Source organism: Zootermopsis nevadensis, unplaced genomic scaffold, assembly GCF_977971745.1.
Source record: "Zootermopsis nevadensis isolate Lab colony 2312 unplaced genomic scaffold, Znev_1.0 Znev_ptg000006l, whole genome shotgun sequence".
In the NCBI taxonomy this organism is placed as follows: Eukaryota; Metazoa; Arthropoda; class Insecta; order Blattodea; family Termopsidae; genus Zootermopsis; species Zootermopsis nevadensis.
This window is the reverse complement of record NW_028259138.1, coordinates 4160117-4185157: the sequence shown is the minus strand read 5'-3', so window position 1 is coordinate 4185157 and position 25041 is coordinate 4160117. Positions and strand designations below refer to the sequence as shown.

The 25041-nt window shown below is 37.9% G+C and overlaps 1 protein-coding gene and 1 long non-coding RNA gene across 8 annotated transcripts in view; one reads left to right on the top strand and one right to left on the bottom strand.

Annotated features, from left to right (window-relative positions):
- The window catches only part of LOC110829855 (uncharacterized), a 60499-nt gene that overhangs the window by 10325 nt on the left and 25133 nt on the right, over positions 1-25041 (top strand). For 2 of the 5 annotated variants that reach the window (XM_022064013.2, XM_087343577.1), the window contains exon 2: positions 23877-24172. In XM_022064013.2, the coding sequence (XP_021919705.2) occupies positions 23877-24172 (296 nt within the window). Of the gene's footprint in view, positions 1-13166; positions 13308-23151; positions 23185-23788; positions 24173-25041 lie in introns of those variants that run through there. The other 3 variants (XM_022064014.2, XM_022064015.2, XM_022064012.2) reach the window with 3 other exon arrangements.
- Positions 19966-23834, bottom strand: LOC110829858 (uncharacterized). Of its 3 annotated transcripts, XR_002543108.2 has the most exons (4): positions 23698-23834; positions 22213-22417; positions 21953-22045; positions 19966-20582 (listed from the first exon to the last, which is right to left on the bottom strand). It is a non-coding gene; the product is annotated as an uncharacterized LOC110829858 (long non-coding RNA). The 3 variants fall into 3 exon arrangements; XR_015533805.1 differs by lacking the exon at positions 21953-22045; XR_002543109.2 differs by lacking the exon at positions 22213-22417.

The following is a 25041-nucleotide window of genomic DNA, read 5'->3' as shown; positions in this document are numbered from 1 at the left end:
ATTTTATGGAACCCAAAAATTCATAACAGTGTTCGCAAGAGCCCTGGGCCTCATGTTGAATCAGCCCACCCCTTGACACTATTTTATAAAAATCCACTTTAATAATGTTCTCCCATGTGCCCCCAAGTCTTCCTCTAGGTTTTCTATCTAAAATTGTATTAATGGTTCGATCCCTCATGTGTACCACATGCCCTGCGTATCTCGCCCGCTTGTATTTTATCTCCCCAATAATACGAACAAATTACTACGTCAAGGAACACGCATTTTCCGCCAAACAACGCTGTGGAGTGTCAGTGTGTAGGACCACTACAAATTTACTTTGTTCCATCTCCTTCCACTGTCTCGTGCCGCTGTCTTACACTTGGTGTTTGTAACTTGTCTGTCTTCTTCACTATCTTTATTTCTATTGTCCTGTCACGTGTAGACGCGCAATACTTCTTACATAAAAGCATTAACCCCGTACCTGTTCAACGTAACTTTCTTTCTCTATACCTGTTATAGCCTGTTTAAGCCAGATGTCTCTTTTACTGAAGATGACTCGTGAGAATTGTTCTTTTATCAGCAACGAATGTATGACGTGTACCTGAAATGCTGCCACCTGGACGTTATTAGACCTGATCGTTCCGCTCCTTCGCAGTGCCTGTAATTTCGAACATACCGCATTTTTGTGCAGGTTAGATTAGGTTCCATAGGCCTTGACTTTGCCTAATTTGACATTCGTAACTGCAGCGATTTATTAGTTATCGTCATAAAACATACGGCCTATATGTGAATTTTTCGCGGTAACTACGTTGTTAGTTTACACATGAACGGAAATGATTTTTTTCACATTCTGTACCACACAGAAATGCAGGACCGTGTATTACGTATCTTAAAAGTCTGCATAGCTGCCATGTTAGTACATTGTACAATGGTGTAGCCTCCAGTGGCATAACTTCCGTGAGAAGTTTAATAAAAATCAGTCAAGTGTTTTAAAATTTTGTCATGGACAGAGCAGACACAGATTTCTAATTTAAAATAGGTACTGAAAAATGTACAGTGCTATATCTGGTCAAACAGGGTAAATTGACTAGACTTATTAAGAGATTATCTGTGGATATACTCGTATTATAAAACGGTTAAATATCTATCGAATGACAGTAACCCTGCGCTGAAGAAATGGACACGATATAACGTTTGTAGAAAGTTTGGCCTCAAAGTCTAACTTCTTCATGAATCATAAGTAAACAAATGACAAACACAGGGTTTATAAGTATATATTTCTTTTTATATGTAAACTATGCGTTCGTTGCACAGTGTGTGTGTATTTGCTACTTTGCAGCCTATATGTTGTATTACCTGCAATTTATCGAAACTGTCGAAAAGATTTACTTTCACGGCGACTGAATGTAAAGAAGTGTGATGAGGAGACAGCCTTCGATCCATTCTCGCACGGTTGTGCGCCAAAGAAGAATTAATTGTAGCAAGACCATGAAGTCAGTTCTTAGTCCTCGTGTAAATTATGTTATTATATTCCTATAAACGTTTTCATTAGTATTTCTGTTAAATAATGTTAACATAATTGTAAATGTATGTCTTGCATCCTCTCTAACATTGCTTCGTCGTTCATATCCCACATATGCTGTTGTCACATGTTGTATCGGATTGAATGCTGATAGTGGAGTTTATACAGGACCATTCCTATTCAAATAATCAGCTTATTGAACATTAAATAGGCTATATACTACATTTTGGTGCGCTTACAGTGGTGTCCCGATATCTCCTGGTGATAATATGCTCTCAGAATTTACTTAAAACCCAAGGGCAGTTTTTCAGGAAAGTTAAATACAAAATTACGACAAACGAAACTTGGATGGACAAAATCTGGAAATTAAATAGCCGGTCTGATTCTATGAATGTATACATGTGTGCGTGTGCGTGTGTGTGTGTGTGTTTATCTTGTGTCCGAAGGACTGGCCATCCTGTTCGCCAGACCTGACACCCGTTCATTTCTTCTTGTGTGGGATACACGAAGGACGTTGTATCATCAGAAAACGCATACACGTGATGATCTATTACGGTCCATCAAGGACGGTTGGGATTTTGGCCTACGTTGATAAAATATTTTTCACTCAACATGAGCCAATGAATGAGGACCCGAAGTTCGGCAGACACCTATATATGCATGCCAAGCCATAGTAAGTGTCTTCTTAGAAAAAAAGTTGTCAGTGGAACCACGGTTCCGGAGAATTTGACGTAAATACATCTATACGGAAAGGAAGTTTATATATTGGATTTATTCTAAATATTTCCTTTATACATGCTTTACAATTGAGATAAGTTTGATTAGGACGTTGCTTATTCAACTTGAATTAGTTACGCTTAAGTTGGGTCTGTGGTAGCTGAATGTAATGTAATGTAAGGTAAGGTTAGGTAAGGTAAGGTAATGTAATGTAATGTTTTATAGGTAACAACAATGCCGAGTAAACAGATGATAACAAAAATGCTTGAATGCTTAACTTCAATTAGTTACGCTTAAGATGGGTCTGTGGTAGATGAATGTAATGTAAAGTAATGTATTTTAATGTAATGTACTGAAATATAATATAACGTTTCCTAGGTAACAACAATGCTGAGTAAACAGATGGCGTTTAACAGGTAACAATAATGCCGAGTAAACAGACGACGTTCCCTATGTAACCATTGTTACACTTTTTCGTTACACTTTTTTGCCGAATGACCCTTCCTTATAGACATATTTACGTCAAAAAATCTCTCTTAATTTATACGCGCATTCCACTTCAAATTACGTGTTTAAACGAAGATCCTTTCAAGTATATTTTTGGTTTCTGCAACATGAGAAAACTCATAGGGGTTTAAATTACGGTACAGTGGATGTCCCAACACGGTACCTACATTATTTACTTTGGCCAGCAATGGTTGTATCGAAAGTTTTGGGTTTGAATGAACATTTTCATAGTGGTGATACCTACTTGTCAGGGTCCTAACTGTTCTAGAATATGGAGGCAGAATGCTTCATTCACTTTTCCTTTAGTTTTCAATAAGACTTTTAATATTAGAAAAATATGATTGGCGTGATCTTGATCTTTGAGTTTGTTTTGTTTTTACCTTTGAATTTGTTACGTTTTATTCAGTCACAGGGACTGGAAGTTTCCTTTGGAGACTTGTTGTCTTGTTTCTGGGCTTTGGAAGATACAAGTTACATCACCAGATATTGCAGGGGTCGCTAATATACTTCCCTCGTAACCATGCGGCACGTCACTTGATTAGAGAATGAATAAATGCGAGAAAGGCAAACATTTTCTGCTTCTGAGGAACATTTATCGTGTGATATATATATGACGTTATTGCGTAAAGGTATTTTGTTCCGTTGTTCAAACCACATAAAATTTAATAAAACAAATGAAAATTTCTGTGGTATTAGACCTAATAACTAGCCAGTCTCAGTGATCTACGGTCTGAGACGTGGGCCTTGTGCGCTTCGACCCTGGCTGGGACCCTGGGATCGAATACCACTCAAGGCATGCGTCTTTTTACGTTGTGCTGTCTTGTGTAAAGGTAGAGACCTTGCGAAGCGCTGATCGCTCGTCCAAGGAGTCCTACCAAATGTCTTAACAGATTAAGTAACTGTTAAAAGAGACACCTCTGCTTCACGAGGAGGGAAAGGGGAATAAAAAGCCTTAATAACTGAAGTTTTATAAAATTGACATTGACTTTAAAACTGAAAGTTAACAAACGTCCTTACTATTAAGTTAGTCTTATTGAGAAATACAGCTATTGTACGTTTTAAAATGGATACCACCTGTACTGTTTAAGTTAAACAAATACAGTTTCGCTGACTGTCCATGACATTAATATTTTGTGCAGCCCTCGACAGAGCTGTGAATAGCTAATGCTGTCTCCTGCAATGAAAAGCTTGGTTATCCCTGAGTTACTGTATTTGCCAAAAGATTTGCATCTTCCGAAAGGCTTGTGTGACAAAATTCTTTGTTCGTCAGTAAAATAATGCAGCCACAAAATAAAGTGAATCCAAATAAATTTCTGACATAAATCTGCTGAAATGTTTATTTATCTTTATCTACACACTGCAGCTCACCAATATTGCCAGTTTCTGTATAGAGTCACATGTCAAGTTGCTTATCATCAGACTATGCAAGACTAGGGCTGCCCAAATTTAATAATTCTACGAACGCCTCTGCAGAAACCAGGATGCGGCAACCCCAACCTGAAATTAATTTTCTTTTGCAAAGTTTCTTTGAAAGCGCCATCTTCTGAATCCTGCTTGCGAGGATCTGGGTCACAGTTTCAAATCGCACGTATTTTGTACAATCTTAATATTGTTTGCCTTGTATTTTGCCTGATGCATATTATATTGTACCTCGAAGACTGTGCTGTGGCTCGTAAAAGAATATGAAGTTTTTACAGTAGGGCATATCGGGTTTTTATGCAAGGTACGTCACTCTCCAAGTCACCGAAGCAATTTCAAATGAAGTTGTGTAGGCCTGCCGGAGATAATATTTCAGTCCGTTTATAATTCAGTTAAGTGTCAGAATACTGAGATAATTATGGGGTAGGAGCCACATGTTTGATACCGTCGGGCATGTTAACTGAGACTGATTTGCTTATAATGCCTAATCAGGAAGGGAATTACGGTGGATTCAGTTCAGTTAGTCAGTCCCTTTGATTGTCTGTCGATTAGCGAGTAAGTAGGTCGATTGATTATTTAGTTGGCCAGTGAATGAGCGAGTAAGCGGGAAAGTCAGTTCGTGGTTACTTGGTCGGTTCACTAGTTACATTATTAGTTAGAATGTTAGGAGTCAGTCTGTCAGTCGGCTGGTTTGTTGGCTAATTAGTTATTAGGTTAGTCAATTAATGCATTGATGATTCAGTGATTTGGTCAGTAGATTAGTCTGTTTGTTGAAAAATTATTTGTTTAGCCAGGCAGGCAGTCATCCGTTGGTTGATAATGTACGTTGATCATCTAGTCGTGTAGTTGATAACAGTTTATTGCTGTGCCAGTTAGTAATGTAGTCCGTCGGCTGGTCTATCGATTTTAGTCCACGAAACTTGTATATTTGTTTAGTCCGCGCAGAACTGTAAACGACACGACTCAACGTTCGCGCTTTTTGACGTCGTGGTACAAGGACTGCAGTTCGACTGTGCGTCTGGAGAGGGTCTGACCATTGCTTACGTAAAGAACTAAAAATAATCATTTAATCATGTCGTTACAAGTAGGAAGCGACTTCTGATGGCGATGAATTTTGTACCACATTCATGCTTAATTAATATTCACGTCACAAATTAACATAAATACATTGATGGACATAGCTGTGTAGGTTGACATAAATACGTACATACCAGATACATGTTTAGACTGATATACTATCATTATCAGGCTGTAGATCCAACATGTGTAAAGGCAACTTAAAATAGACTGCACAAAATTATCACATGTACTGTTAGATTATGGCTAATGCCTAAAAACATATAATTATCGCACATATGCCACATATTAATCCATATTACGCTCGAAACTCTTGTGATATGGAAACATCGTTATCTACAGTTCATATAACAGCCCCCCCCCCACACACACACACAGAATTTTGCTCATCGGAATAGACCACCTGATACCCCTGCTGTAGAATATACCGATTCTGCGACAGCGAGACGTCTATTAACTTGACAACGTTATATTTTATGAAATTGAATTTAATAACAGCTTTAACCGTAACGTGGATTCACTCACATGTGAAAGTGGTGGTAAGTCGAAGGTTTTTATACATTTCGACAGTAAATATGATTTTATTCGTGTGAAAAATACAGCTTGTGCCAGAATACAGAATGAGTCAAAAGTATGTTTACAAACTTTGTGTGCGTGTTCCTGTATCTATTGAAGTGCATGTGTACCAGATTGTGCCCCAATGATTGGTTATATAAAGTTTGGATTGTTAGCTGTTTTTATAGTTTTGGCTCAGCAATGTTATCTGTCCTTAATCAGGGCTTCCTAGTGTTTCTTTGTTATAATAAATATATCCTTATACTGTGCTAGATATTTGCGTTACTTTGCTATTATAAATTATGAGGTCTATGTTTTTTCTCAGGTCACGAAATGTATGTCTAATTGTTTCTTTACCTTAATGTGAAATTCACATATGGATATCGAACTTTATTTGAAGAACCCGGTTTCACATCTAGGTCGGCTGTGGCATCCCGAGGATAAAGCGACCGGAGCTTGAAGCTACTGCCGAGGTTTATGCGTGAAACTTTACCCCCACCGCCATAAGTCATGTCGTGGTACTCAAGGTAGGAGAGCCACCACCGTTGCTTTTCCAGAAACATACTTCTTTTGTGAAGTGTTTTCTGAATCGCTAAGTGATATTTGTGCACAGACGTGCTGGTGGGCACGCAGCTGCCGTGTTCGGTGTTACGTAAGATCCCTGTGACCTGGAAGATATTTTTCTTGTATAGCAGATATGACGTAAGCGTCAATTTAGGATATGTTTAAGAACTCCCCTGAATGCTGTATATTGTCATGTTACCATTTCTCATCTGTAGACACTTTAATTTATTATGCACCATCACTATTACAAACAAGTTTATTTTTATGTCTTCTGGAGCTATGACTAGCGGCCTGTTGCTTACTGGCTTATGAGACATAGCAGAAGCTAAGATTCGGTCTGCCCATGGATCACATTTATTTTCATTACTCTGTTAAACCGTCGCCTACTGACGCCAGCTGTCTTATTACACACTTTCGTCCTGAAAGTCTGGTATCCCGACTATAGTTTTTCGTGTTTTCCCCCACCCCCAAGTGAATGTCAGTATAGTGCCTCAAATTAAGCCATGTCCACTTTCTTCGACATTCATTCCAATTCATTGCTCACGAACCATCCTATCATTCGATATTTTATAGTCTAAGCTACTGACAGCATTGTCAAACAAGCTGTAAATAGGTACACAAGTATGGCAATTTATATGCAAGGCTTGTGATTGTGTATGCTCCGTTGGCCTTGATGTCCATGTATTGCAGACTAGAATCCTTGTTACACAAACTCATACTAACTGAATATTGCAAAAAAGAGTCAAATTTCATTTACCGAATAGAATAAAATACGTTTTATTGTATTTTTTAAAATATTTAATACACCGGAAATGTGGCTGTATTCTGGGATGTTCCACCGTGTACTCTGGTAAATATTTGTCGACGTATCAGAGGAGCTTACTCCCTTCATGGTGATGTTTAAGTTGCTCTTTGAACTAGATAATTGATCGACGTTTCAGAGGAACTTACTACTTCTTCTTGCCAGCGATGTATAAGCCTTTTTTTTAAATATATAATGAGACAAACAAATCAGCAAATAAATTAGTAATTTCTGTGTAAATATTTTCTGGAATTTTATAAAACTCTGAGTCCATCAAAGTAGTTTCCTTCAGCTTTACAGACAAGTCACTGCATCTCCTCATTGTTTTGAAGTAAACTACATATATTTGTTAGCAACTGTTTCAAGAACTGAAGCCTTGCAAATCGAAAATGTGGAGTAGACTTTCGGGCGAACATTTACAACGTGAATTAAGATCACATCTTATGAAATCAAAATGGGCATCTGTGACGGAAGTGAGGCAAGAAATGTCCGATGACTCATTTATAGTGAACATCTCTAAATTTCTCTACATAACAGTGAGCTCATTATCTCTTATAACGAATTCGGGTACATGGAAAATTAATTAGGTTTGATATAACCTCAGTTTGCACCATTCTGTACGAAGACTACATATTGGCCCGTATTGAGCTTTGTATCATCCAACATTGCCTTCTGTCTGGAAATGTTGTGCACCCCTGACATGCCAGAAGAAAAAGTGTTTTGTGGTTCTGTTCAGTTCGCTTTGACATCACCAGTCTGTCAGATACTAGGCCTGTACTCTCATATTGTTTCATACTATCTCCTTGGTTTTCTTCGCAGAGTTCTTTTCCTTCGAGGCTTGTGTGCAATAATCTGATTTAGGTATATGTTATTTCCGATTGGATAGGTGATTTTGTACACATTTTATGAAACAGTTCATAATTCTTCATTCAGTTTGTGATGTAATCTGGTGGCACTTGGATAAGAACCATTCTATAAAGAAGTATAGGGAAGTGGAGTATTCTTCACCTCAGCACTAAACGGAGATGAGTTCCTAGCTTCGCACGCTGTGCCGCTTTACCCCAAACGAACGAACCTCGGTACCCACTGGATTATACTAATACATTTCATATCCGAATTTGACAATATATTTTAATCTGTTTTATAATCGTCCTGGCTTCGATTCGCAAATATGTTGCCGAGATTTTGTAAATGTTAACTTTAGAAAGTTCTTGAACTTATAAAGGTTTAAATACCCGATTTATTCCTCCATTCGCTCATATATATTTGGTATTTTTATGGCCTGTTACGAATGACTTGTTTCGGTATTTTGTTATTGATGCAAGTTTTGTTGATAATGTTTTTGTTTAAAACATAATGATTTATATTCTTTCAACCGACAGTAATGTGTCAGATTCTGACAATTATTTACTGCTCATTGTAATTTATCTTCTGTTTGACTGTAATTACTTGATAATCTATAACAGCAAAGATGTAGGTTAAAGTGTCCGTTGATATGTAGTTTATTTCTTACTTAATCCCGCTCTTTCTAGAGCTTTTAATATTATCTATATAAATTGTAGATCAAAGTTGATAAAGGCCACAAACTTGTATCACTCTATTGACAACCTTCTAATCAGATAAATCCGATTCTATTTTTACACAAATTGTAATGTTGTTGAAAATGTCATAAATACATATTATCGCTGATTAAGTATGAGTTGTATGAAAACAGTTTTTATCTGAGAAATTATATTTTTTAAGATTCGAAACCTTATCATTTTGTTGACAGTTTTAACCGAAGCTAGCCACCATTTGGATAAGAGCTCGAATAGTGTTTTAAAATATACCTTGTTAGTATACTTCCAAATTCCGCATACTTTATCTGGTAGTGGTGGAATGGAAGAAGGTCGTTTCACTATGATTTGTCGTTGGCTTATTTCGTGAGGTTTTCGCCTACGGAGACTGCATATCCTATTGCAACACATTGAATCGTAAGATATTATGAATCTTTAATAGGTAAGGGCTTTCCTCAGAGTACTGGGAACACCTTAAATCTCAATCAGAATGGACGGTATCTAGGATAAAATTCTAATCGAGTACGTCCTTAATAAGCCTACAGTTCTATAGCGCTATATCTTCATAAACCTTCTTGGATCCTGCCGGTTTGGTCCAGTCGAATTTTTATGTGTTACTTCACGTGGGTAGGTATGCGTGAAAAATACACCTAGCCCGTGTTGACCACTAACCAACTAGGTTTAGGGATCTCGAAGGTTCATCATTGAATTAACCAAAGCCATCCACCGCTTCCTGTCCTGGGCCATGAAAATCCAGTCGCCTTCAACTCCTCTGTCCCATAGATCCCGCTTAATATTATCCTCCCATCTACCTCTAGGTCTACCCTGCTGTTTCTTCCCTTCAGACTTCCCGTCTAATACCCGGTACAAACCCCTTGCCCCCTCCATGCACGCCACATGACCCGCCCATCTCATTCTTCTGCACTTAATCACCCTGACAATATTGGGGGAGGAGTACAAATTAAACTCATCCTTATGCAGTTTTCTCCATACTCTTCTCTCCTAGACTCAAATATCCTCCTCAACACCCTGTTCTCAAACATCTGCAATCTATGTTCCTCTCGGAGTGACAGACCATATTTCGCACCCATACAAAACAACAGGCAAGATTATTGTTTTGTATACTTTATTCTTGAGGTTCTTAGAAATCAGACGGGAAGACAAAATATTTTGAACTGAGACGTAGCAAGAATTTCCAGAATTTAATCTCCTCCTCACTTCCTCATGAGTATCATTTTGATTTGTTATTGTTGTTCCGAAATATTTGAACTTTGTAACACTTTAAAATGATTTATTAGCCACCCTAAGATAATTTTGCCCGCCTATCTGCTGACGACGAGATACTAACATGTACTTAGTTTTTTTCTGAATTTACTTCTAGCCCCACCTGTCTACTAGCCTCTAGTAAAACTTCTGCGTTCCTCTTTATTGTATTCATATCGTCTCCCAATAAATTAACATCATCAGCATATGCTAATAGCAGATGTGTCCCATTCAATTGCAAACCCTTCTGCCTATCTTGGACTTTCCTGATGGCGTGCTCTAAAGCATAGTTAGAGCAATGGAGACATAGGATCTCCTTGTTTCAGACCTTTCGTGATGGAAAATGAATCAGATAAATATTTACGTGTACGAATTTTGCTACAGGTTTCATTTAAGCACATTCTTTTATACTCACTAGCTGCTTTGGTATACCAAATTAAATGAGAATATTGTATGACATTTCTCTCTTAAGCGTCGTTGGTTTTTTTAAATCTATAAATAATTGATGTACGGTCCCACTGTATGCTGATCACGTTATCAGAAATTTTATGACGCCAAAGGAGTATATGTAGTGTTTTTTTAATAAAATGTTTCAGAATATTGTTCTACTTTGGCTCCCAGCACAGTAAGGATTAGTAGTGAATCATATTAATGTGCCTATGTAAGTAAAGAGTTTCTAAAATTGTGGTGGGAACACATTTCCTGACGACAGAAAATGCTTGACTGTGATATAGCCTAACACAAAACCAACCTTTAGCTTTCTCAAACATTAGACAAAGAATACAGAAAGAACATTACTGCTAAATTGTTTTTCTTTTTTCTCTTTATTGGTGTAAACTTGTGGGCAGTTAACAACTGTGCAGTCTTCACCGCCAAAGCGATACCGGGTTATAGCGGCCGGGTACACACATGCGCATTGTGCTGTAAAGTTACAGCACAATGCGCGTGCGTGTACCCGGCTGCCAGTGCCAGTCCCAGATACGCGTTGGCCTACAAACTGCTCACGAGGAACTATTCTGCGTGGCGATAAGAGCAAGTCTGAAGTTGTTTGTTTCTGTGGCAGAGAATTGGTACGCGTCCAATCTTATCCATAGTACCATAGCACTCATTCCACTTTACGTCTCTCTGACTGACCTCGAATGCACGCGATCGTCTCGTGTTCAGATTTGTTTTCTATGGGATTCCACATACTAGAAGAGGTTAACAAGTTGATGAAATTCAGTGGGTGTCGTACACTACACAGCAATGTAACTGTTATACCTTTAGCAGCTACGTGCTAATCTGAAGCAACATTTTCGGCTATGAGAATAATAAAAATAAAAAAATCAGTTTTTGTCTGACTCTGCTCTTCATCTTTAAGGGTAGATAAATTGGTGAAAAAGAACAAAATTACACTGATTCCGGTATATTTCAATTCTTGTAATTGTTATAACTCTTTGGCATAACATTTATGTAAATTATGTCTTTAAATATAATTCTTTGATATTGATCTGTGTTTTTAGTCATACAAGAAACGATTAAAAAGATTAGAATATTTTTTATTATTTTTATTTAAGAATTGTTACATAACTTTAATAGTTTGCGATATAGAATTTAGATATTTTATCGTTCCGCGGTACAATTTGGGCTGAGGAACACTGCCGTATAGGACTTGTGGCAACCCCACGTCTCCTACAAAGGGCCACGATTTCAGATCATGGTATTCCATGCACTGATTAAGATAAACGTAAACGTAAAGGTAGGGCCATGTGTAATAGTAAGTAGATACCAAAGTTTCAGAGAAATTCTGCCTCTGTCTTCAGACCAACATTAACAACTTCAATGCTATGAAAATCTCAAATCTCGTGTGAGAGTTGAAGTTCTCATGGTGGCGAGGATGGTGTTATTCTCCGTTTTGAAGCCGTGTAAACTCGCAGGTAGATAACCAACGTTTCGGAGGTACAGTACGACTCTAAAAGTAAATTAAAGTAAAGCTGTCCCACTATACGCCATGTAGGCGCTTGGGGGGAGTGGAAGTATAGCTCCTCTCTTCCTTGACCTCTGCACTAGATGGGGGTGAGTGGTCAGCATCACGCCCCGGCCGGCTTCACCCCCGGGAAAGGACCCCCGGTACCCGTTGTAGAGGAGGCTGGGTGGGCCCCAGAGCCGGTCTGGACGCAGAGGCTAGAGGAAAAATCCTCTGCCCCCCGTCGGGGATCGAACCCCGGCCGTCCAGCCCGTAGCTAGTCACTATACTGACTGAGCTGTCCCTGCTCCTACAGTACGACTCTACGCAACAGAAACTCAAATCTTATGTTTCTTTCACGGCCAGACGAGTTGTACAGAAGTGGAGGTGAGTGAGGTCTGATGTGTCTTTTGATTGGTAAGGACCGAGTTTCTCAGTTCCACATTTATAACAATTATTATTATTATTATTATTATTAATTATTCCACCTATTCGCTGCTTTATAGGGTATTTACTTCTACGTACCCGAGACAAACTTTGTCCCTGAGGGACATAGTGCAGCAGCCATTTCCGAAATACCTTTTGTTTTAATACGTGTTACATTTCTTATATAGTTTTATTGTGAGGGATGACTACATATTTTACGACAGCGTCTTTCGAATAATGTATGAAGATCCCAAAATGGCAGCTTTCTGAAGCTCCCTGATGTGTTCGCCCGGGATGTTTGCCAAATATTTTATGAGTGACTTGGAGTCAGTTCCAGTTGCTCCTATAATTATTGTAATTATTTTTGCTTTCACTTTCCACATTTGCTGTATTTCCATGAGAAGGACCTTGTATTTCAAGATCTTCTCCGCTTCCTTCTTAATTAAATTTCTATCGGTTGGTATTGTTAAATCAATTAAGAGCCAAGTTCCATTTTTGTTTCGGATTATAATATCTGGTTTATTATTTGGAATGGTTCTATCTGTTTTGACTTGTTGGTTCCACAAAATAGTTATTTGGTTATCCTGACTTGTCTCAACTGCCTTCGGGATGTGTTCATAACAACATAATTCCTCCTGCAACTGAAATATTTTCTTTACTATAAAAATTTGTGATTTCGTCGTCGTCTACCAATTTGTCGTCAACCAATCTGTCGTCAAAAATTACGTCATCAACAATGTCAACAGATATTTGTTTACTCGGCATTGTTGTGGAACACAACAATGTCGAGTAAACAAATATAACGCTTCACAACAAAGAAATCAAAAAATATCAAGCCAGTCGCATTATCACTGCTCCAGAAGGAGCACTTCGTATTCTTGAATATTGACTGACAGTTGGCCTAAAACATCAGAAAAGTGAAAGAAGACGTTATCCAGTATTTCAAGTACCAACTCCAACAACTTCAACAAGGTAAACTGATACTCATTCGATATATTACGATTACGAAAACTATTATGAAAACTGACTTTATGATCGATTTTAAGACGAAGATTTGCAGGGGTGGGTCTGGACGTAAAAAGTTGACTGACCAAGAACAATTGGCCTCTGAACAGCGACGTAAAGAACTAAAACATCAGACATATTTAAGAAATAAAGAAAAGCGAAAGAAGACTTACATTGATAAACGAGACCATATTAACGACACATGTAGAGAAACAGACGAAGATTTGCAAGGGTGGGATTGGACGTAGAAAGTTGACTCACCAAGAACAGTTGGCCTCTGAACAGCGACGTAAAGAACTAAAACATCAGACATGTTTAACAAATAAAGAAAAGCGAAGGAAGACTTACATTATCAAACGAGACCATATTAACAACACACGTAGAAAAACAGACGAAGATTTGGAAGGGTGGGGTTGGAAGTAGATAGTTGACTAACCAAGAACAGTTGGCCTCTGAAAAGCGACGTAAAGAACTAATCCATCAGACCTATTTATCAATTAAAGAAAAACGAAGGGAGAGTTACATTGATAAACATAGAAAAACATATACAACAAGAACAGAAGAGAGAAAAAAGAAAAAAACAGACGAAGATTAGCAATAGTGTTGCTGGACGTAGAAAGTTGACTGATCAAGAACAGATGGCCTCTGAACAGCGACGTAAAGAACTAAAACATCAGACATACTTAACAAATGAAGAAAAGCGAAAAACGTATTGGACAAGAACAGAAGAGCAGAAGAAAACAAACGAAGACTTGAAAGGGTGGGATTGGACGTAGAAAGTTGTCTGACCAAAAACAGTTGGCCTCTGAACATCGATGTAAAGAACTAAGACATCAGATCTATTTAACAAATAAGGATAAGCGAAAGAAGACTTACATTGTTAAAAGAGACCATATTAATAACACACGTAGAAAAACAGACGAAGATTTGCAAGGGTGGGGTTGGAAGTAGATAGTTGACTAACCATGAACAGTTGGCCTCTGAAAGCGATGTAAAGAAGTAATCCATCAGACGTATTTAACAAATAAAGAAAAACGAAGGGAGAGTTACATTGATAAACATAGAAAAACGTATATAACAAGAACAGAAGAGAAAAAAAGAAAAAAACAGATGAAGATTAGCAATGGTGTTGCTGGACGTAGGAAGTTGACTGATCAAGAACAGATGGCCTCTGAACAGCGACGTAAAGAACTAAAACATCAGAACTATTCAACAAAAACAGAAGAGAAAAAAAAAAGAAGACTTGCAAGGGTGGGTTTGGACGTAGAAAGTTGACTAACCATGAACTGTTGGCCTCTGATCAGCGACGTAAAGAAGTAAAATATCAGATTACAGGAAGCGCTCCGAAAGGATTAGCCATCGTTGTTGTCAAAAAATGACGTCATCAACAATATCACCTTATATTTGTTTATATACGGGGGTTAGTTTAGCGTCTTACTCAAGATTTTAAAACGCAACCAACCCCCTTCGGGGTTTTGGTCAAGTGTTTAAACCCCCCATTCGGGGGGGGGTTAGTTTAGTTTCTTACTCAGGGGTTAAAACACTTGAATGAGACACTAAACTAACTCCCCTTCGGGACTAACCAAGGTTGGTTGCGTTTTACAAACTTGACCCCCCCCCCCCAGGAGCTCCGAAAGGAGCGCCCTGCTCTAGTAAATAAAAATCTTTACCCTCGTAATGCTACATGTGTCTCGGGCGGGCTTTTTGAAAAGCAGCGATTGATCTAGAGGTATATCTTATGTTATCATTTGGATAGAATAAAAGACGAGGGAGGGGCGGGCGGAATAAGAAATGCCCGGAGGAAGTATGAGGGGATGAGGAGGAGGACAGGTAGCAACAACCAAGTTTAACTGATTGGGTTATGAGTCCCCTAAATAAATTATTACATGGGGCCTCGAAGTTTAACCGGATGGCCCTGGGTCGCCTACATAAGAACCTGGCCATGAAGGCGAAAAAGAATTGGAAGTAATGCTAATGTGCTGGATTTGTTGGGTTAGCCAACTTCATTCACCAGCCCTGTAGATTGTACGCTGTTTAATGGACGCTCTCTTCGCTAATAAGGACCCAGGATTTTGTTCGACATGTAAGTACACATAATTAAAACAGCATGTAGGAAATGAAACATCAGATCAGTGTTTCCCAACCAGAGTTTCGCTGAACCTAGGGCTCCGTAAAACATTGTCAGGGGTTCCACGAGAACTCGTGGAATAAACAAATAGAAAATTTCAAATATCGCGAAATTTCCAAATAATTTCTCGAAATATCGCGGAATATTTTCCCCCGCAGTTGGCAATACCAGAGTAAACCCCGCGTGCTAACAGCTGCTTCTTTGTTTTGGTCAATTCGCATTTAAAGTTACATTTATTTATATTTTTGAAGCAGCGCCCTCTTAAGTCATGCATGTTTGCAAAGCTGAGTGGAAATAAGCATAATTACCACGTGGCTCTCCTTCAATACATCGAGGTCAGATGGCTTTCAAGAGGGAAAGTTTAAACAAGGTTATTTGAGCTGCGAGAGGAACTTCTGCTTTGCTTCAAAGATCATAATAAAGCCAGTTTTTATGATTCTTGAAGATACAAAATGTCTGCTGCAACTAGCTTACTTAGCAGATATTTATCTGTACTTCAACATCTTGCACGAGGCATGGTCCTCGTGCTCCTGGCCGCTGCGACCGTGGGTTCGAGTCCCACTCAAGGCATGGATGTTTGTCCGCGTCTCCTCTTCCAGTCTGGTGGGTAAAGACTGGCCACGGAAGACAAGGAGAAACCACCGTGGTACTTTCGCAAGAAAACCCCGAAAGGGGGTCAGGAAGGGTCAAAATTGACCTAAGACGATAAAAAAACACCTTGAACATCGGCATACAGGACCTAAAAGACAAACCTTTTGCATTCAAGAATAAACTCTAGGTTTTGAAAGAAATGTTTCTCCTCCTACATCAGGATCAGAGTCAGACAGATTATAAGAAAGTCGTCCCATCAATTATCAGTCATTTGGAATGACTGACAAAACCTTGGCTAATACATTCCTCCTTTGTTATCAGAAATGTATGACTGATTTATGAACCCATTTGTTGAGTTCTAAATTATTCATATTCATAAGAAGGGGGACAAGACTGAGTATGGTAATTACCGAGGAGTTTCTCTGCTATCAACCTCATACAAAATTCTATCAAACATTCTTTTGGCAAGATTAGCTCCATATGCAAATTAAATTATTGGGGATCATCAGTGTGGGTTCAGAAATCATGGTCTTTTTTGAAATCTATAAAAAATTGATGTAAGGCCCCAATGAACTCCCATTTTTTCTCTAGTATCTGGCGAATGCAAAAGCAGATACTAGAGAAAAAATGGGAGTTCATTGGGGCCTTACATCAATTTTTTATAGATTTCAAAAAAGACCATGATTCTGTGAAGAGAGAAGTGCTATATAATATTCTTATTGAATTTGGTATACCAAAGAAACTAGTGAGTCTAATAAAAATGTGCTTAAATGAAACCTGTAGCAAAATTTGTGTAGGTAAATATTTATCTGAGTCATTCTTCATCAAGAACGGTCTAAAACAAGGAGATCCTTTGTCTCCCTTGCTCTTTAACTTTGTGCTAGAATATGCTATCAGGAAAGTCCAAGATAGGCAGAAGGGTTTGCAATTGAACGGGACACATCAGCTATTGGCATATGCTGATGATGTTAATTTATTGGGAGACGATATGAATACAATAAAGAGGAACGCAGAAGTTTTACTAGAGGCTAGTAGACAGGTGGGGCTAGAAATAAATTCAGAAAAAAACTAAGTACATGTTAGTATCTCGTCGTCAGCAGACAGGCGGACAAAATTATCTTAGGGTGGCTAATAAATCCTTTGAAAGAATTACAAAGTTCAAATATCTGGGAACAATAATAACAAATCAAAATGATACTCAAGAGGAAGTTAGGAGGAGATTAAATTATGGAAATGCTTGCTACTTCTCAGTTCAAAATATTTTGTCTTCCCGTCTGATCTCTAAGAACCTGAAAATTAAACTATACAAAACAATAATTTTGCCTGTTGTTTTGTATGGGTGCGAAACATGGTCTCTTACTCTGAGGGAGGAACATAGATTACAGGTGTTTGAGAATAGGGTGTTGAGGAGGATATTTGGGCCTCGGACAGAATACGATGGAGTGTGGAGAAAAGTACATAATGACGAACTTAAAAATTTTTACTCCTCCTCCAGTCTAGTCAGGGTGAATAAGTCGAGAAGCATGAGATGGGTGGCGCATGTAGCGCGCATGGATGGGACAAGAGGTGTGCACCAGGTATTAGTTGGGAAGCCTGAGGGAAAACGACCGCTGGGGAGACCTAAACGTAGATGGGAGGATAATGTCAGGCGGGATCTATGGTAGATAGGAGTTGAAGGAGAATGGATTTTGTTGGCCCAGGACAGTGTCCAGTGGATGGCTTTGTTTAATTCGGTGATGAACCTTCGGGTTCGGTAAGCCATCTAGTTAGTTAGTTTTGTTGAGTTCTCAACAAATTCACAAAATTTACTCAGTGTGCAAGAAGAAAAGAAGAACTGACTTAACTACAGTTCGATTGAAATTTGAAGATAAAATTTATTGAAGTGTCACCTGATGTGTTTTTGATTTCAATAAGTTCTCAGCAAAAGCACGAGTTCTTATGCCTAATAAACTTTCAAGGCAAAGAAAGAAATTGTCTGCTGTCTGTCTAGGAAGAACTGTGAGTGTGTTTGTCATAAGTTCGGCCAAAAATTCAACATTTGTACCAAAAGAAACAAGCCCATGTGTCACACTGAAAGTAAATATTGTAGTGGCTTTGGATTGGAATTTGAATTTGAAGTTTAAGTAAACTTTATTTTGATTTTATATTCTGATGAGAAAATGATTATATATAACAAAAGAAAAATACAAGAAAATTGCTTCAATTTCTTTCTTAGAATGTAAACTAACCACATCGTCAAAAAATTACAAGGTTCTATTTTCCACGTCCTTCCGTGCTCATATGCCTGTGGGAAATTCAAACACACTTATCTCACCAGATGACACATGGCATGTACGAATGATACAAAAGAAAGTTTCATAATTATGAATTCATATTATGAATGATCTTATTAAATTTGTTTAAAGCAATACTTTCCTAATATGATATACAGGTATCCCTCGTTTTGCGCCGATTCAGAATAACGCTGATTTTGAAACCAGCAAGTCAAAAAGTGAATAAAATATATTTTACTATTATATTTGATGTTTTATAATATTTCTAGTACTGATTCTTATGCCAAATCGTAATTCTTACATCGAAGATTTTGAATACAAATTATAAATGCAGTCACCTCTGCAATTACGTATGTTTCGTTAACGCGAATTTGTTCCAATGAGATCGATGAATCGGTAAAAGCTGTTTGTGAGATGCAATTTCATTCCTGGTACTTTAAACTTTCAAGGGACTAATTTAATCTCTGCGGAGGTACTGGGGTTATTTTTAATACGCGATTAGTTATAAGTCGGCGTCTTATATGAATGCAACTATCGCATAACTGCAGAGATGCCTGTACACATCAATCACATGAAAGAATCGCGGGACCAACGAATTGCCGATTGTAAGTGTATAACATATATTTTTTGAATTCCCTCTATTTTATTTACGTTATTTCAGAGCTTTAAATGTAATGTCATTATATTACTCGTCAATGTTTGGGTGCTGGGAACGCATGTCATTGACTCCCTATTGATTTACATTATAAAGGAGTTTCAATTTACGCTTGTTCGTCCAGGAACGCATCCCCGGCGTAAATCGAGGGCTACCTGTACTCATTTTAATATATGTGGAATGTGTACTATAACGAATTTAAAACAAATATTGAATCCTATCATTTTACTTCTTTATACATTAGTCCTATGCTAATTTCTTTTTGTTTCATTGAAGCCACTTCTGCAACAATTCTCTTTTCTGCATAGTGTTTAACAAAGAACAGACTCATTCTTCACCCCTTGATTTTCTTTTTTTCAGCAATGTAACCTGCAAACAGGACTGGCAGAAAAGTTATCAAATGGAATTTAAAATTTTTCAACTCTTAGAATTGTTATTTTTATTGTTGTATATAATATATATTATATTTTCTTAAATATTATTATAATTCATTGCCCTTTACAGAAATGGGACTCTGTTTCAAAAAGCGGGAAAAATGATTAGGAATGATGGTGGGTTGATAGGGATTTCGAAGGAAGGGATCATGGCCAATCTTTAGGTAATATCCCAGCATATGCCTGGAGGGATTTCGGGAAACCATGAAAAACCCTAGTCAGGATAGTTCGTATCCCGATTGATTTACAGCCAAGTGCCCTTAATACAAGCAAAGTATTGGGTTGCTGATGTCATGTATTTCTTTTTTAGAAGTTTGCTCTCTATAACACAAAATATCTCCATAAATGAGGTGTTTCTTTCATTGCAACAAGAAATTTAGACTCCAGAGTACACAACACATTTAGATCTCAAAATATATTGAAAGCAGTTATGAAAAGGAAAATAAGAAGCAGGTAGGAGGAACTAAATTGTCATTCTGAAACTTAAAATGTCACAAATCAAAATTATTTTTTGCACAATCAGGTGAACAAAAGAAGTAAAAAATATGCATGAAGTAGAATCCTATATTAAAATAACATTTACATTCCTCACAATTTCATTCAAAATACTTGGTGCAAAGACAAAATAGCGTCGTGTTTGTTATCAAATTATTGTACAAGTTGTCTCATGATTAAACTGTCACTAGCCACCAGTTGTGCCCATTACCTGATGGTGTTATTTCCAATCAAACCACTTTTAGTTACTGATTATTATTTACAATACTTATTCTAAAGGGACTAGCCACTCTTCTGAATAATTTTCTTCCTTAGAGGTCTCTTCAAAGCTGGTTGATAATAAGATGATTCACAGGTTCCCTATTTTGTATAGAGTTTTTGTTTCCCATCGCTCCTTCATCAGCTTCTCTGTTTGCTGTAGAAAAATTTCCCACACTGTTTGTTTTACCTGAAGGTTGAGAACCTCCATTTATACCACTGTGTTTACATACTGTAACAAAATTACACAAGATAACAGTAGAAGGAATCTCATATGGCACTGGACGTCTTTATGTGGGAGTCAGAATAAAAGGAACAAACCTGTTCCAGTGATTCCTGCTACGTCTTTTTTACGTCTTCCTGTCCAAACCCATTATGACCACTGTTGCTGTTGCAATACCCTTTAGCCTGAAACCAAACCATTTCAATGGGATTAAGGTGGCAATTGTATGCTGGTAGCAGTAAAACCTGATGCCCATGTTTTTCAATATATTCATCAATTTTAAACTAGTCATAAGAATATTATGTAACAAATGTTTATGATTATTATTAGACTAACTTCCTCCATAACATGAAAAAAATTAAGTATTTCTCATACTGGTATTTACACAGCAAAATATTCACACTGGCGGGTATATTTACAGGAACTTAAATGATTCTGAGGGGACAGATATACAATTCCTTATGTACGGCCACATTTTCATGTCATGCTGTTGAGTGAAGGAGAGGACAACCCTATCCTATACATAACAATAGTCTGTTAAGAGGTGAAACTACTGTTAATGAGATTGTTGGTGTTTTGGCAGTGGCAAGATTCAGTAACTGGGCTTTGGAAGATTACTCTGCTAAGAGAATTCCCTTCTCTTTCAGCCAAGCAATTACCTCATCCTTTCTCCAGCTGTGTTGGAGGTCTTTCCCAAGAACACTGTGATAAGCAGAATTGTGTATTACGGCAACTGAAGGCCTTCTACATTTGGCAGAACCTGAGTCAGCAGCCAAAGCTCAAAATTCTCCCCATTCATCGAATCATGCTAGTGTCTAGATGGCTTATGGAAACCGAAGTTTCATCATTGAGTTAACCAAAGCCCTGAGCCGGTCCCGGCGACAACGAATGCAGCTAAACATTGTAATACGTCCCGAACTAACTGCAATATTGACTGGACATGGCAAAAACAAATCATATCTACACAGGTTTGGGATCATTGACGACCCAACATGCTCATGTCTGAAAGCAGCACAAACAGTGGATCACCTCATCTATGACTGCGAAAAACTACAACAACCAAGGCGCAAATTAATAGATGCAATAGGTGGCACATGGCCAGTGTTACATGAAGCACTTGTTCAAAAATATTTAGGTTATTTTAATACATTCACTAAATCCATAGATTATATTGCAGTTTATCACAGGAACATAGGTACAAACGGTGGCAATGAATCACGATATTACAATTGTGTAATCTGTTAACGTGTTATACATTAATGCATGTAATATTACAATCTTGTAATGGGGCATGCTGAATGAATGAATAAATAAATAAAATAAATTCCCTGGGCCCTAACCATATAATATACTTGATAACTGTTTAACATCAACTTGAAGTACTAAGAATTCTACTAAAATATATCGCAATTTATATGATAGGTGTTTTAATTAAGTCACATATAAGCATTTGGTGTGATATATTCTATTAGACATATCTTAATTTAATCTGATTTAATCCGACATTTTTCCATGTTGTGTTTCTTTATTTAATAGCATGAACCTTGCCTCTTACACATTTGCTATGAATCAGCTGTCTGATTCCGCCATTGTAGAAATTATCACACCACTTTCTTTCTACCACTTCCTCTTCTCTTCTGAGGTGTACCTAAAATTAAATGTTTAAAAACAAACCTGTATTTATCGCGACCAACATATTTATGTCAAAATTCTTTATCACCGATGCCCATAAATGCAAAAGTGTTTTACACACACGTGCACACATACATTATAGATACTAAAACAATATCTGTTGATAACAAAGCCTTTTCTTACCTGATGAACTGTAAGTTTCAATTCCTGTCGGGTCCACCTGACCGTGTTTGGGCTAATATTTAAGCAGGCACAAACACGTTGTGTTATCGCTGTGTGTGGTACTATTGGCTACTTAACTTTTATTTTAAAAGTTTTTTCTTGGAGAAAGAATGTGCATCTCTAATAGCCTTCATAAATTGAGAATTCCCATATAGGTGCATTTTAGCTATGAAAATCAGGACACGTGAGTTACCTACAATTAAGATGGGTGCCAGACAAAAAGTGATAGTGGAACCACGGTTCCGGAGATTTGACGTAAATACGTCTATACGGAAAGGAAGTTCATATATTGGCATTATTCTAAATATTTCCTTTATACATGCTTTACAATTGAGATAAGTTTGATTAAGACATTGCTTATTCAACTTCAATTAGTTACGCTTAAAATGGGTCTGTGGTAGCTGAATGTAATGTTTTATATGGAACAACAATGCTAAGTAAACAGATGACGTTTCCTAGGTAACAATAATGCCGAGTAAACAGATTACGTTTCCTAGGTAACAATAATGCCGAGTAAACAGATGACGTTTCCTAGGTAACAACAATGCTGAGTAAACAGATGAGGTTTCCTAGGTAACATAACAATGAAGTTACACTTTTTCGTTTCCCTTTTTCGTAACACATTTTTGCCGAATGACCCTTCCTTATAGACGTATTTACGTCAAAACATATTTCTGCTGCGTCGATATTTGCGTTATAAATAGTACACTACAATAAATAACGTTTTGAATCCTGTATTTAACATTAGAAAAATATTAAAATCATTCATGAAAGGTCATGAAACAAATATAATTACTTCAGTGTACGAACTATTTTCCCTAGCTGTCCTACTCTCTGAAATGGCAGCCTTTACTTCCACATTAGGGAATAGAAGACGACAGCATTGTTGCTGCCAGGATAAGAGAGAGAAAATTGTGCTATGTTCATGAGAAAGTAAGAGAAATTAGATACACGTCTTTTTTCTTTAATCGTGACTACTTACAAGAGATTCCCTTATATGGAAATGTTTTCATTGAACGATATTATTTTCAGATATAATTGCGTGTGGTTTCGTAAGGGTTGGTATGAAATTGTTAAACACAGTCATACTAGTAACCAGGAAAGCCATACGGGAGATCTTGTTGAACATACAGAACTTTACTTCCACAAGGTTGGCTGCGGAAGGTGCTGGGTTGCCACCTTCGTATTTTAGACAGAGTTTATGTGATCTGTGCAGGGTATACACAAAAGAATGGTGCGGTTTCAAAAGGTAATAAAAAAATTATTTTTCATCTTACACGGGCACAACATACACCGTCAGCGGCGGCAACTGTCCAAGTTTCTCATACGTTAATTACAATCCTTCAATGTGTGCACCCTGGGTCACACGACACACATCAACACGGTAATCAAACTCATCCCATCCAGCGCTGTGGAAAAACACGATTGAGAAGCACTCATACATACCTGTGAAAATGAGCTCCGTCCAGTTGTATAATGTAATCGTCATAATTGGTATTGAGTTGGGGTAACAACCAGCTTTCCAACATGTCCAAAAATGAGTCGCCAGTCACAGTTGCACCATTCTTTTGTGTATACTCTGTATAATTCACGGCATTGTGTAATACTAGTTATTTTTCCTACAGAGATGCCAGCGATGTCTGCTGAGGTGCAGGAAGAGCTGCTACCTATGCAGGGACCGCCCCTCGGCTTCCAGAACCTACGTCTGCGGCGTCAGAGTATTCGAGTGACGCGGCACAAGAAGGGCTTAAAGGGCCCTCTGCGGGCCTTACGGCTATGTATCCTCAGTGTGCTGTTACCGGGGCTCCTGGTCGCTGTGCCCCTCTACATGCGCTTCCACGTCTATGGGGAACAGCTCTACCCTGTAGGCATGTCTGACATGCGAGTCCTGGACAACAGGATGTCTACCACGTGGTGCCAGGTGAGTTTTGCTTTGAAATAACAATTGTGTTACACATGAGGGGTGCTCCCTTCTTGATTTGTTCTGTCTTGTCCTTTCTTCTTCATTGTTTATTGTCCAGTGAAAGGATTGCAGTTTTCCAGAATCTGAGTTTCAATATTAATGTGGATATGGAAGAAGTATGACTGACAAGGTCATTGTGACGATGGAGATTGAAGTTGCAGCAGCAACAGCGGATGTTCTGTTAACTTTCTTGTGCACAGGAGGAGGGGGTGTGTCTTTCGTATTTTGTGATGTACGGGGTGAATTTTGATCGTTTTTATGTTTTGCAGTTCAGCTCAAAGTTATACAATTTTACAAGAAAAGTCAGTGTTTATTTCATACTGCAACAGGTTTTTGAGCTGGCGACCTTCTTGAAAGGGACATGCCAGAAACGCTGTCGCCAACATTTCTTTTTTCCTTAATCCTACGCTTTATTCCGGTAGTCAGCAGCCTGCGACCCGCGGGCCGCATGAGACCCTCTCAACCTTCTTATGTTGCCTGTCACATTATTTAGGAATCAGCCATTGCGACAAGGGCAACAATTTTTTGAAACTGACGAGAAAAATAAATAAAGTACGTTATATGCGTAAAGGCAAACAGTCTCAAATAAAATTATTTTAATGGAACAAAAATTGTGTAGATGTAGACTTATAACGTTCCGTTCTTCAAGCCACATAAAGTTTAAAAGAATATAAAAATTTCTGTGGTATTAAAACTGAAGTTTTATAACTACGACTTGAATTGAAGCTGTTTGAATGCTAACAAACAAGGCGTTAACAATAAACTTTTAAAGCCTCCTTTTCTTTATTCTTTAGTTTATTGTTGTGACATTAGTTTCTTTTATTTCT